This window comes from Oryx dammah, unplaced genomic scaffold (assembly GCF_014754425.2).
Source record: "Oryx dammah isolate SB20612 unplaced genomic scaffold, SCBI_Odam_1.1 HiC_scaffold_1, whole genome shotgun sequence".
Taxonomy (NCBI): domain Eukaryota; kingdom Metazoa; phylum Chordata; class Mammalia; order Artiodactyla; family Bovidae; genus Oryx; species Oryx dammah.
In genome coordinates, this window is record NW_024070185.1 from 1091161 (window position 1) to 1104871 (window position 13711).

The window sequence follows — 13711 nt, forward strand, 5'->3', positions numbered from 1 at the left end:
GCTGGGGTCCTGGAGGGCCACAGGGGCAGGGGAGGACACACCAGAGGAGCGGCAGGAGGAGCAGAAACAGCGAGCAGGTCCGCACTCCACAGCCTCTGTCAGTGTTTGGGAGGCAGCTGCAGGCCTCGGGCTCGCAGCTGTGATGCTGGCCTCCAGGGCAGGACCCGTGCACAGCGCCACCTGTGCCAGCTGTGAGCACAGCACAGCTGAGCAAGTCCATCTTCTGCTTTTCCGGGGCTTTAGTACATTTCAGCTTGTTCATGGGTCACATGGGAAGCAGTTTCCTGGAGGCGCATCGTGCTCATAAACTAGATCTGATAGGTGAACTCTGTGTTGAAGGGTGGATAATTCTAGCCCATTATACTACTTTTTCTTTTGTTTTGCTTTTGCTTTTTCTAGTTAAGTGTTTCATAACTTACTTTCTGATGATCACTGGCAGAATTAGTTTGAACATCTTGTCCTTTGATTATTACATCTTCCCTGCAATCACTTTAAATCATTTTACTTTTAAAGGTGCCTCTAGAAACATACTCAAAAGCAAGAAAGATGAACAAAATCTGGGAGATTCACACAATTTTATTTTAAAGCAAAAAATAATTGTCTTTAGGTACATGGATGTAGAAGACGGATGTAGAAGACCTGCCTAAAAATTCAGTTGTTTTCCTGGTTAATGAAAAGGAATTTTTATTAGAAATATATTATTTTCTTAAAAAATAAGAAGAACTTCTGATTTCCTACAAACTTTCACTCACAGCGGAAAGTTATAGTTATTGATACTGAAAAATATTTGGTAGTAAATGAGCTGCTAGTTCTCATACAGTTCTCATTCAGCTTTAAAAATATTTTAAAGCTTTCTTTAGCCCATTTTTTCCCCATTTCCCAATTCATGATTTATACCAGTCATAAGGGTTAGGATAGCAGATTAAGATCTGCCATTAGCAGACTATTAAATTTATATCAAACTCCCCAAATGAAACAAGATTTTGCCTCCTGACTTTTTTTATGGTGTAGACGGTTGAGATTAGGGATCAGGTAAGCAGGTAAGGAAATTATGTTTTTGCCCCTGTGTTTAGAAAGCAGATGACTGGGACCCTAGAAATGACCTGCCATCTATCGATCTGTTTTTCTGTATCGTCTGTCCGCCCCACCCCCATCTCCCGTATGTTGACTCTGGTCTGAAGGCCGCGCTCACGATCCAGGGACAGTGCTGACGAAGGGGAGCCCATCCAGGAGCGCTTCTTCCGCCCGCACTTCCTGCAGGCACCCGGGGATCTGACCGTGCAGGAAGGCAGGCTCTGCAGGATGGACTGCAAGGTGAGTGCATGCGCCCAGCCTCCCCCGAGTGCCGTATCTCTCTTCTCTGGTTTTGCCCCATTGATTGACCTTAAGTTTAAATTTCAGCTCTGAAGTATGAATGTTTTATAAAATTATTTGAGCTCCCTCTGCTGGTTATCTCTGGAATTACAGAACATAAACGGGAGGCACTTAGAACTCTGAACTTACAGAAATGTTTAAAAAGGATAAATTCTTAACAGGAGTTTATTTTCCAATGTATTATTTTCATTTTACATTGGAGTAAATTGATTTACAATGTTGTATTAGTTTCAGGTGTACAGCAAAGTGATTCAGTGATACACATGTATCTTTTCAAGTTTTTTTCCCATTTAGGGAGTGTAGTTCCCTGTGCTATACAGCAGGTCCTTGCTGGTTATCTGTTTTAAATATACTACTGTTTATATGTCCATCTGAATCTCCCAGTTTATCCCCTCCCTGCTGTGTGGGTGCTAAGTCACTTCACTTGTATTCGAATCTTTGCGACCCCCATGGACTGTAGCCCACCAGGCTCCTCTGTCCATGGGATTCTCCAGGCAAGAATCTTGGAGCAGGTTGCCATTTCCTTCTGCAGGGGATCTTCCTGACCCAGGGACCACACCTGAGTGTTCTTATGTCTCCTGCATTGGCAGGCGGGCTCTTTACCATGAGAGCTCGCTGGAGAGCCCTACCTTTCTCCTGTGGTCACCATAAATTCATTATCTACATCAGCAAGTCTGTTTCTGTTTTATAGATAAGTTCATCTGTATAAATAAGTTCATCTGTATCATTTTTTTCAAGATTCCATATATATATATATATATGCGATATTGAATTTGTCTTTCTCTTTCTGACTTAAAATGACAGTCTCTAGGTCTACCCAGGCTATGGCAACTGGCATTCATTTCCTTCTTCTTATGACTGAGTAGTGTTCCAGTGTCTATATGCACCAGATCCTCTTTATCCATCCCTCTGTCAGTGGACATTTAGGTTGCTGCTTTGTCCTGGCTGTTGTAGATAGTGCTGGTGTCAAACTGGAGGGCATTAGTGGAAGTACTTTTGGGGATTTATAAGTTAGAATGAAATGTGCTACAAGAAGCCGCCAAAAACGTGTGTCTCGTTACTTCTTTAATTTTTTTACCTTTCACATATATGTGTGTTTGTATACATATATGTATGTGTTTGGAGTAAAGTGGATATACAGTGTCGTGCTTGTAGGTATATGGACTCTTACTCCGTTATAAATGTAGATGTTATCTTTGCGGTTTTTTCCATGTATAGGTTTTTACACAATGTTCAGCACACCTCCCTTGCTATAAAGTAGGTCTGTGTTGAATGCGTATTTACATGTGTGAGTTAGTGCCAACCTCCTAATTTACCCCCCCCACCTTTCCCCTTGGGTAACCGTAAGTCCGTGTTTCTAAGTCTGTACACCCCTTCTGCTTTTGTACGTTAGTTCATTGGTACCCATTCCCACATTCCACCTGTAAGTGATGCCTCATGCTGTTTGTTTTTCTCTTTCTGACTTATCTGCTTCACTATGACTCTCTCTCGGCCCATAGGTGACAGCAAATGGCATTGTTTCCTCTTTCATGGCTGAATCATCCTGGATCCTGCAAGTGTATCCCTTCTGTTATTTTGTTTTCGTGACTGGAGGATAATGGCTTTGCAGCGTTGTGTTTCTGCCCTACAGCAGCGTGACTCAGCTGTAACTACACGTTCACCCCCTGCCTCCTGAGCCTCCCTCCTACTCACCCCCATCACTCGCCTCTAGGGCATCACAGCGCACCGAGCTGAGCTCCCTGTGCTCTACAGCAGCTTCCCCGACTCTCTATTACACGCGGTCGAGTGTATATGTCAACCCTACGCTCAGTTTGTCTATCGCACCCTCTCCTTCCTCTCCCTGCCCACAAGTCCGTTCTCTGCATCCTGTGTCTGTTCCTGCCCTGCAAATAGGTTTATCAGTACTCTTTTTCTAGATTCCATACTTAGGTGTTTTATATATGTATACATGCATCAATATACAGTATTTGTTTTTCTGACTTCACTCTGTATAACAGACTGTATATAAACTGTATAGTTCCATATTAATCTCTACAAATGACCCAGTTTTATTCCTTTTTATGGCTGAGTAATATTCCATTGCGTATGAACACCTGTCACCCGCTCGCCTGTCGTCGGATGCTAGGTCTCCGTGCCCTGGCCCGGCACCCACTCGCCTGTCGTCGGATGCTAGCTCTCCCCTGTGACCTGGCCCATCACCCGCTCGCCTGTCGTCGGATGCTAGTTCTCCTCCGTGCCCTGACCTGGCACCTGCTCGCCTGTTGTCCGATGCTAGCTCTCCTCCGTGCCCTGGCTGTTGTAAAAGTGCTGCAGTGCACTATTGGGTGCACTTTGAACTCTGTTTTTTTTCATTCTTTTTTCCGCATATACTCTTAGGAGTGGGCTGCTGGATCATGTGCTGGCTCTACTTGAACACTTTGAAGACACTTCCTTACAGTTCTCTACAGGGGCTGTTACCATGAGGTCCACCAGCACAGCACCTGAGGAGGTCCCCTTTTCTTAACCCTACCCTTGTAGTTATTGTCTGTAGGCTTTTTGACAGTGGCCGTTTTGACTGATGTGAGGTAACACCTCATATCTTTTATTTGCCTTTCTCTAATAGTTAAATTTTAATTTCTCTAGTGTATTTAGTGATGTTGAGCATTTTTTCATGTGCCTCTTGGCCTCCTGTATGTCTTCTTTGGGGGAAATGTCTGTTTAGATCTTCTATCCATTTTCTGATACTGAGCCTCATGAGCCATCTGTAGATTTTGGAGATGAATCCTTGTCATAATTTGCTACATAATTCTTTCCACGGTGTAAGTATCCAGATGTCAGTGTGTATATTTATATGCGTGTATTTATTGTGGGTCTGTAAGAATTCACACAGACCACCTCTAAAATGACATTTTAGTTACAGAACCAAAATGAATACAAACATAAATATACATATACAGAGTCAAAAGGGAAAATTTTAATCAGGTGATACCAACGGGTTAATATTAATTTTAGTTTTATGTGTAAAAGTGAAAGTCGCTCAGTCATGTCAGACTGTTTGCAACCCCATGGACGACTGTACACCACATGTAATTCTCCAGGCCAGAATACTGGAGTGGGGAGCCTTTTCCTTCTCCAGGGGATCTTCACAACCCAGGGATCGAACCCAGGTCATTGCAGGTGGATTCTTTACCAGCTGAGCCACTAGGAAAGCCCAAGAATACTGGAGTGGGTAGCCTGTCCCTTCTCCAGCGGATCTTCCCAACCCAGGAATCGAACCGGGGTCTCCTGCATTGCAGGCAGATTCTTTACCAGCTGAGCTGTCGGGGAAGCCCTAGGGAACTGTGAATGTGTAAAAAAAAATCTGCTTCTTTTAAAGAATGATCTTTACTGCCCATCCAAGGACTGAACCTGGGCCCCATGCAGTGACGCGCAGACTCCACACCGGACCCCCTGAGGACCCCACCTCACTCTCTTCCACGTTGCCCTGTAGGAGGTGTTTAGAAGTGAGCCCGTCTGTGCCAAGAAGAGAACCAGGACCGACACTAAGAGCCCGTCTCCTGTGGATGGAGCAACCCGTTTTGGCATCGGAGGAACTCATATGCATTTCCCTTCTGCCTCAGGTCAGTGGGCTGCCCACGCCCGATCTCACCTGGCTGCTGGACGGCAAGCCAGTGCGCCAGGACAGTGCCCACAAGATGCTGGTGCGGGAGAACGGCGTGCACTCCCTCGTCATCGAGCCCGTCTCAGCCCGGGACGCCGGCATCTACACGTGCGTGGCCACCAACCGGGCGGGGCAGAACTCGTTCAGCCTGGAGCTCCTGGTCGCAGGTAGGCTCGGGAAGACACGCTCAGGGCGAGAGGAGACTCAGCAACGACCCCAGAGTGAGAAATCATTTTCATTAACGCAAACATAGGAAAAATAGGATATACTAATAAGGATTATAACGTTAACTTAGCAGTGGGGCTTCCCTGGTAGCTCAGCTGGTAAAGAATCCACCTACAGTGCAGCAGACCTGGATGATACAATTTTTTGCTTTCGCTAAGGAAAATGAGTGTATGAGGATGTTTAGAGAATCAACAGGAGTGGGGAGTGTGTTGTGCCCACTTCTCACCACTGCGTGCAGAGCCCTCCAGGAGCCGTGTGGGCAGCCTGTGCTGTGTCTGCGTCTCTCCTCTGTTTGCAGAGCGCTCTGTGTGTGTTACCTCACCTGGTCCTCAGAGTAGCACGTTTAGCAAAGCAGCTGGCTTCTTCCCTGTTTCCCAGAGGCGGGATCTATGGAGACCACATCCTCCCCGGTTGTGGAGCTGGCTCCACCCCATCCCTGGTCTTCCTCCGGGTCCGAGCGCCCCGAGCTCTTTGTAGAGACAGTGTCTCCTCCTGAGGAGTCTCCTGACAACGAGACATGTGCACACAGAAGTGTAGTCAGCCTGTGGGCTGGGTTCCACTTCACTCCCTCCTCCGGCCCCCGCTGCTCACTGTTGCGTAGCTGGCTCTGTTGCCCATGCCTGTCCTCAGGCCCGAGATGTCCCCGTCGGCACTTCTGGGAGCAGGCAGGGCTCAGTCCTCGTTTCCTGGCCATGTCCTCTGGCCGGCCCATCACTGCTGCTCACTGTCCCTGCTGTAGAATGGGCCATGATGCTCACAGTTTAAGGACTAAATCATTTCACAAGGATGACATCCTACAAAGCATTGCATCTCCGTGCCTGCCCAGCACAGCCTCTGAATGCAGCTGTCTGCTGTTGTGACGTGAAGGTCCATCCGTCTTTATCCTCTTAATGAAAGCAAAGACCCAGAAAGAAAACGAAGTGAGGTCTGCTCCCACCATCTGCGTCCCCCAGAGTAGCTCAGGTGGAAAAGTCCAGTAAAAATTAACTCCCTACATAATTTAAGGTCAGACAGGGTCCTCGTTATTTACAGGTGTTGGGTAGAGCTGTGATGTGTCTGTCCCTGAGGGGGGCGGGGAGAAGGCCGGATGCGCTCCCTCTTGTTGGCAGCTGTGCGGTGATCACGAGGCCAGCGGGACCTGCAGGGCACAGCCCACCTTGCTAGTCGTGAGGCACCCACTGAAAGCCCCCTCCCCCGCCCGCCCCGTGCAGTGCTGTTGCCCATCTCCCTGCAGCAGGACCTGGAAGTCCTTAGCATCTCCCAGACAGCAGGGCAGGCTGCTCGTGGATCTGACCCCAGCACTCCAGGGCTCAGTGTCACCAGGCGGAAGCAGTGGACTAAGGAAGCGCAGCACCCTTGTTAGTCAACTGCCAGCCTGCAGGAGGCCCCTGAGACCGCGCAGGCAGGCGCTATGGGGCGGGTGCAGGGCTCAAGCCTCTACCTCGCAGAGGAAGAGGAGGTGTGGGGTGAGCACACCTCCCTTGGCGGAGGACAGGCTTCTTGCCCCGCATTGCTGAGGGCACCTGCGGGCTCTGTGGCACTGCCCATGTCTCCCAGGCAGGACACCTGTCTCCTGTCTTCCAGCTAAGGAAGCGCATAAGCCGCCGGTCTTTCTGGAGAAGCTGCAGAACACAGGCGTGGCGGACGGCTACCCCGTGAGGTTGGAGTGCCGGGTCTCGGGGGCACCCCCACCGCAGATATTCTGGAAGAAGGAGAATGAGTCACTGACTCACAGCACGGACCGCGTGAGGTGAGTGCTGGGCCCTGCCTACCCTCGGGTCTGGGGGTCCTGAGGCAGCAGGGCTCACCCCTATGGGGCGCCCCCCCCCCAGGATTGGAGAAGCCGGCCACCCCAGAGTACAGGAGCCATGCGGGCCTCCCAGCCCCACCTGCGGAGGCTTTGTGAGGGCTCCCCTGTGCCTCAGACACGGGAAGGTAACCCGCCTGCCGGGGGGGTTAGGGCAGAGCCTGCCGGTGTCCACTCCATACTCACCCGCTGGAGTGGCCGCAGCCGCTGCAGGACACGCGGGGAGCCGTGAGCCACGGCTCGCAGCCCTGCTGAGGAGCCCGGCAGCCCTCACAGCAGGCCCTCTCCTGCAGCATGCACCAGGACCACCACGGCTACGTGTGCCTGCTCATCCAGGGTGCCACGAAGGATGATGCAGGCTGGTACACAGTGTCGGCCAAGAACGAGGCTGGGATTGTGTCCTGCACAGCCCGACTCGACGTGTACAGTAAGTACCTCCCCGTGCTGGGCGCCGAGGCCTCCCGGTCCGCACCGCAGACTCTGACCTGTCCCACACGGCCCTAGAGCCTCCCACGCCAAGACTTCACTGTGCTCTTTCTCTTTCTGTTTGTAGTTTCCCGACAGTAATAGTGGCCCTCGCCAGGAGAACGGTGCCCAAGTATTGCTCAGAAACGCTGAGTGCAGCAGTGCCGCGTCTGCCTCTGTTTCTCTGGCGTGGGCTCCCCAGCTGTGCTTTCTCCCCCATGCCTCTAGGAGCTAACGCTAGGCTCAGGCACAGTCACAGACGTGTCCACCTCATTACCGCATGGTGCACGGGGCCGCCTCTAACATTCCTCCTGTGTCCTGACCCGGCACAGCGTTGGGACCCACGCTGAACGGGGCCCATTGATGCTGCAGGGCATATTTCCCATGGCTGAGCGCTTCGTGTGTGTGGTGTCTGAAGTAGTTTGGCAGTAGGCTTGTGTGTTTGTGTGTCTCTCCTTGTGTACATGCATCCCTGATTGTAAAAAATCATCCCTTTTGAGTTGACAGACTAGGTCAGTATCCCTCTATGACAGTATCACCCTATGACAGTAGCACTCTGTGACAAGTAAACCCCGAGGAAAAATTCAGAACTGATTTCTGAATTAAGAAATACCTCCGTGAGATGCTTCAGTAGCTATGACATCAGCCAGCGCCCCCTCCCCGGTCCATCCAGAATTCCTGTCACTACTGTGGAATGCCTACCCATGAGCTTTGAAGATTTCTTAAAAGGGGAGCTAGGAAGCTTAGTGGCCATTTCCGAGGAGTCCCCAGGCTGCAGCGAGTACCGAGGTGCGGGTGAGCTACCTTGCCTATGTTACCCCTGCGGTCTTCGCAGCCCGTGTAGACGCGCTCTGTGACAGGGGCGTGAGGTGCAGAACCGTGCGGGCCTCTCAGGCCTCCTCGGGGGCATGTGGGGTGTGCTGTAATCACGCGCCTGGCCCCACCCCAAGCCCCGTGCCCCGCGGCAGAGCCCTCCCCACCGCGGCCCTCACCTGCGTATGCTCGGGTGTCTTGCAGCCCAGTGGCAGCAGCCACCGCCAAGCGCCAAGCCGAAGCGGGTGCGGCCGTCAGCCAGCCGCTACGCCGCGCTATCCGACCAGGGCCTGGACATCCGGGCGGCGTTCCAGCCCGAGGCCGGCCCGTCCGCGCTGGCGCTGAGCCCCGGCCTGGTGGAGAGCGAGGACCTGTGATTGGCGCCCTCGCGGGAGCACAGACCCAAACCGCACCACCCGGACCCGCCTCCTGCTGCGGGACGCAAGTGCACCGCGACTCCGAGAGACAAAAGGGCACCGCAACTCTCCTTTTCTTCCTGTAAACCAACAGAGGCTGCGCACACGACTCCAGTAGACGCACGCCTTGCGCAGAATCCACACTCATCAGCCAGTTCAGACTCCGGGAATCGCTGTGATTCAAGGGGTCTGAAAAGCCAAAGCCCTCACGGAAAAGCGACCCTGCTCCGTGTTGTCCTAAGTGCCTTCAACACTGGCTCAGCACTGCCACCCCGTGTGAGCGCGGGGGCTTCCCGGAGGTGGCCCCACAGCAGGAGGGCACGACCAAGAAACCCACACAAGTGCCTTGTCTGTGCAAACCATTTTCTACTAAGTCGTACGAAGGAACAGCTTGCTGCAGTCCTAGCAACACCCTGTTTCTGTCAAGGTTAAGACCTTCGTTGTTAGCTTTTCCTTTATGTGTGTTTTCCTTTTGTGTTGCCTTGGTAGGGAGCTTACATGCTGAAATCCGTAACTTACTCTGAGGAAAGCAGAAACAGACCACAGACCATTCCACGGAGGGCATCTAGACCACCCAAGTGACCGCGGCAGGCGGGGTGTGTCGGGGTGAGGGGCTAGGGAGGAGCAGAGGGGAGAAGGGCGAAATGCAAGGCGCACGGTGACGGTGTCCACGCAGGGGTGGGCGGGAGCCAGCGGAGGCCAGGCTTCCCTTGGTTCTCTTCAAATTCCGTCCACGACGCTGCCGTTCCTGAGTCAGGGAATTGGGGTTCCAGTGGTGAGGGACCCTCGGGACACCGCAGGGTTGGAGCTGGAGATGGGATGCACAGAGCAAGTTGGTAATGGGCTGAGTGGAGAGGTCGTCAGGGCTGGAGGCAGCCTGTGGGCACTCGTCTGCTGGGGGGCATGGGACTGAGCTGGAGCCAGGTGGGTGCCAGCCTGCATGTTCCGCACGGCGCCCGCACAGTGGGTGGGAGCGTAATTTCACTTCCTGCAGCCATGAGGCCTCTCACTGAAGAAGGTGCTAGGCTCCCAGTCATCCCAAGGCCATCCAGAGTGCCCCTGACTCTGGTCAGCTGGACGGAGCGGATTCTGACCAGACTTGACAGTTTTAAGTCGGAACCAATCAACTTTAAACAGGAGAAAATGGGGCCTGCTATGATATGATAATGGTACTTTGCTATGAAGAGAACACACTGTATTCCTTATGCAAAACACATTTATCTTTCATTATTTATGATAAAGCTGTCAAACTGTCTTAGCTCAGTTACTCGATATGTAGTATTTTTTAATGATTTTGTACCTGTGTGCCCCCGTGTAGCCTGTTTCACTGCTTCACACGCGCAGCTGTCCACTTCCTTCTAGACACAATAAGCAAGCTCTGCGTGCCCACTGTGAGCGCCGGTACCCGCAGCCTGGGCAGACTGGCACGCAAGGCTCTCCTGGACCTCTCTATCTTGCAGAATTACGACTGATGTCTTCTCATACTTGCCAAATTTTCCCGAATGTGACATTTTGCTGATTTGCTGGGTTTGGGATTAAGCAGCATTATTTTGCCACCTTTCATGTATTTATAAAAACAATAAGTACTATCTTACTACTTTGGGTTGTCGTGCTGGTGTAATGTGGATTTAACAACAATAAATATTTAACAAATAAGAGCTGCAGTTTTGTGAAGCACATGCTCAGTTTCAGGTCTCTCTCAGCCTTGATGAACCCCTGCTGACTGAACCCACTGGTCACTGCACTGCGCGCTCCTGGGTGCAGGAGGCCGGGACAGGCTCCGACTCCACACGGAGACAGGGCTCACGGGGCCACCCGCACCCCTTGGCACGGCAGCCCCTCCGTTCCCAAGCCCAGCACCAAGACCCTCAGCACACATCTTCACACCCACTAACTCTTGTCGGGAGAACCCGTGCTTCGAGGGGCCACCACGTGCGGGATCTGCGAAGTCCCATCCACACAGAGCCTGGGTGTGGTATGGGGGAGAGGGAAGGTGGGGGCACCCAGGAGGGGGCTTGGGAGCGCTCTCAAAACCACGCCCGCCTCAGCACTTCACCTGATACGTGCGTGACACCAGTTTCTGTGACCCCACAGGGAGCAGCTTCGCACCATTTAACCATCACCTCTCTCAGGATCTAAGTGCATGGCGCTATGGCTCAAGGTGTCAATGTAAGACGCTGAACACACTCTCCCCACAGACACACCAGACCTCCTGCTACACACACACGTTTCCTCTAAAGTGACCTCAGGTGAATCGGGAAACCCCACGTCAGAGCCCCACAGTGACCCCCGCCGCCCACGTCAGGAGGGGACTGACCCGAGCTGCTCCCTGGGGAGTGAAGGGTGTGGACGCCTCACCAGGACCCCAGCGATTCAACTCTCAGTCCAGCACCAGACTCAATCAGCTTTGAAAGCAAATGAGCGTTTCTGTCACCAGAGTTAGGAGTATAATCACAGAAATCCTTCTTAGGAGGCTGCACACTCACCCAGGCCACAGGAAACTGCAGAGCCAACCAGTGGAGAAGCGCACAGACCGAAAGACGGCCGGGAATGAAACCGCCATTGGTAGGGACTTGGATGGCCCTAGAGACTGTCGTAATGAGTGAAGAAAGTCAGAACACGAGTGCCATGCTAACGTGTGCATGGGAGCTAAACACGTATAGATAACCTCAGTGCCAACCTGAAATAGAAACGGGTGGGGAACACGGGTATGGATACCAAGGGGGAGTGGAGGGGGGTGGGAGGAATTTAGAGATTGGGATTGACATATACATACATAACTATTGCTGCTTTGTAAAAAAATACATGAATATAGCCATTTATGTATGTATAGAAATCTAGATTTCCCAAAGGAAGCATACACGTGACCAAAAGGCCCATGAAAACATGCTCAGCAACATTCATTATGAGAGGAAGGCAAATCCAAAGTCCAGTGAGGTGTCACCTCACACGGGCAGGCCAGCATGGGCCTCTGACACGGAGAGGGGACTCACCCTCTATTGCAGGGGGATGGAAACGGGTGCAGCCACAATGACAAGAGCATGGAGGTTCTTTGCAAAGCTAGATACAGGTGCAGGATCCGGGAACTCCACTCCTGTGCTGGTACCCAGAGAGAGTCATCATCGGAAATGACATTTTCACCCCATTTTCTCAGCACTGCTATTGAAAACACTCAAGACATAGAATCCACCAGACTGTCCACCCAGAGAAAAACAAAGACTTCATGGTACAACTATTCACTGGGACACTACTCAGCTATAAAGCAGACACATCATGAATAGACCAAGATAGTACCAAACTTGGTGAAGTCAGACAAAGACTACTATCAAAACAGCACTGGAACATACAGTTTATGAATTCAGACAAATGACCTAATTTACAAAACAGAACAAACTTAACAGGCATGGAAAACCAAACTGATTTTAAAAAAGATAAACCTATGCAAAGTAACATATATCCAACAGATAATCACAAAGGACCTACCAAATTGCAAACAGAACTCTACTAAACTTGTTGTAATACATATGTGGGAATTAGAACTCCCAAAACAATAATGTATGTGTCTGTATGCCAAAATCAAGTTCCTGTACACCTAGGAGAAACAACATTGGAGACCAACTCTACTCCAATATAAAAGACGGATGAAATTACGGGGGCAAAAAAAAAAAAGTGTGGCATGAAGAAACGCCGCTGCCTTGTGGCAGTTTGGGGGAACTACAACTTTCTTTAAAAATGCTGTTGGGCAAATCAAATTCACAAGATCTGCAGGATCCTAAGTGAAACCCTCCTGACTCAACTCTACAGAACATGGAAACCCTATTCAAAACTCTCTAACAACCCATGCCAGAACACAACCAGATAAAGACACACAGGCTTTGGGTGCTTCTTCCAGCACACTGCACTCTCACTGAAAACCCAGGAATGGACTTTTCCCTGAAGAAAGTCTGTATCCATCCACATGAATGGATACAGAAGATAGAGGACATATACACAATGTAATACGACTCAGCCATGAACAGGGAAAACACTGCAACTTCAGGCCATCGGGAGGGGAGCAGACATGATCATACAAAGTGAAGGAAGGGACACAGGGACCAAAATCTCTGATGTACTCATTTGACATGGAATCGAGACATGGTACGAAAGGGCTCATTTCCAAAAGACAAACAGCCTCACGGACTTCAAAAGGAAGCATAGGGTAACCAAGGAAAAGTGCAGGGTGGAGACAAGTTTTCTGGTTTCCAGGAACATAGAAACACGACTCATAAAATGTTCAACAGGGGCCCACCCTGGAGCACAAGGAAACCTGACTCAACACACTATTATTTTTTTATAATATAAATTTATTTATTTTAATTGGCTAGTTACTTTACAATATTGTATTGGTTTTGCCATACATCAACATGAATCCGCCACAGGTGTACACATGTTCCCCATCCTGAACCCCCTTCCCACCTCCCTCCCCGTACCATCCCTCTGGGTCATCCCAGTGCACCAGCCCCAAGCATCCAGTGTCATGCATCAAACCTGGACTGGTGATTTGTTTCACATATGATACTATACATGTTTCAATGCCATTCTCCCAAATCATCCCACCCTTGCCCTCTCCCACAGAGTCCAAAAGACTGTTCTATACATCTGTGTCTCTTGCTGTCTTGCATACAGGGTTATCGTTACCATATTTCTAAATTCCATATATATGTGTTAGTATACTGTATTGGTGTTTTTCTTTCTGGCTTACTTCACTCTGTATAATAGGCTCCGGTTTCATCCATCTCATTAGAACTGATTCAAATGTATTCTTTTTAATGGCTGAGTAATACTCCATTGTGTATATGTACCACAGCTTTCTTATCCATTCGTCTACTGATGGACATCTAGGTTGCTTCCATGTCCTGGCTATTATAAACAGTGCTGCAATGGACATTGGGGTACACATGTCTCTTTCAGTTCTGGTTTCCTTGGCGTGTA

At 50.4% G+C, this 13711-nt stretch overlaps 1 protein-coding gene across 4 annotated transcripts in view; it reads left to right on the top strand.

Moving 5' to 3' along the window:
* Positions 1–10398, top strand: part of PALLD (palladin, cytoskeletal associated protein) — a 73161-nt gene extending 62763 nt beyond the window's left edge. For 3 of the 4 annotated variants that reach the window (XM_040228093.1, XM_040228174.1, XM_040228332.1), the window contains 5 exons: positions 1182–1314; positions 4974–5181; positions 6824–6989; positions 7340–7473; positions 8529–10398. In XM_040228093.1, coding sequence (XP_040084027.1) covers positions 1182–1314; positions 4974–5181; positions 6824–6989; positions 7340–7473; positions 8529–8701 — 814 coding nt within the window. In that variant the 3' untranslated portion in view covers positions 8702–10398. Of the gene's footprint in view, positions 1–1181; positions 1315–4973; positions 5182–6823; positions 6990–7339; positions 7474–7599 lie in introns of all 4 variants that reach the window. The other variant, XM_040228243.1, reaches the window with a different exon arrangement.
* The last annotated feature ends 3313 nt before the right edge of the window (positions 10399–13711 follow it).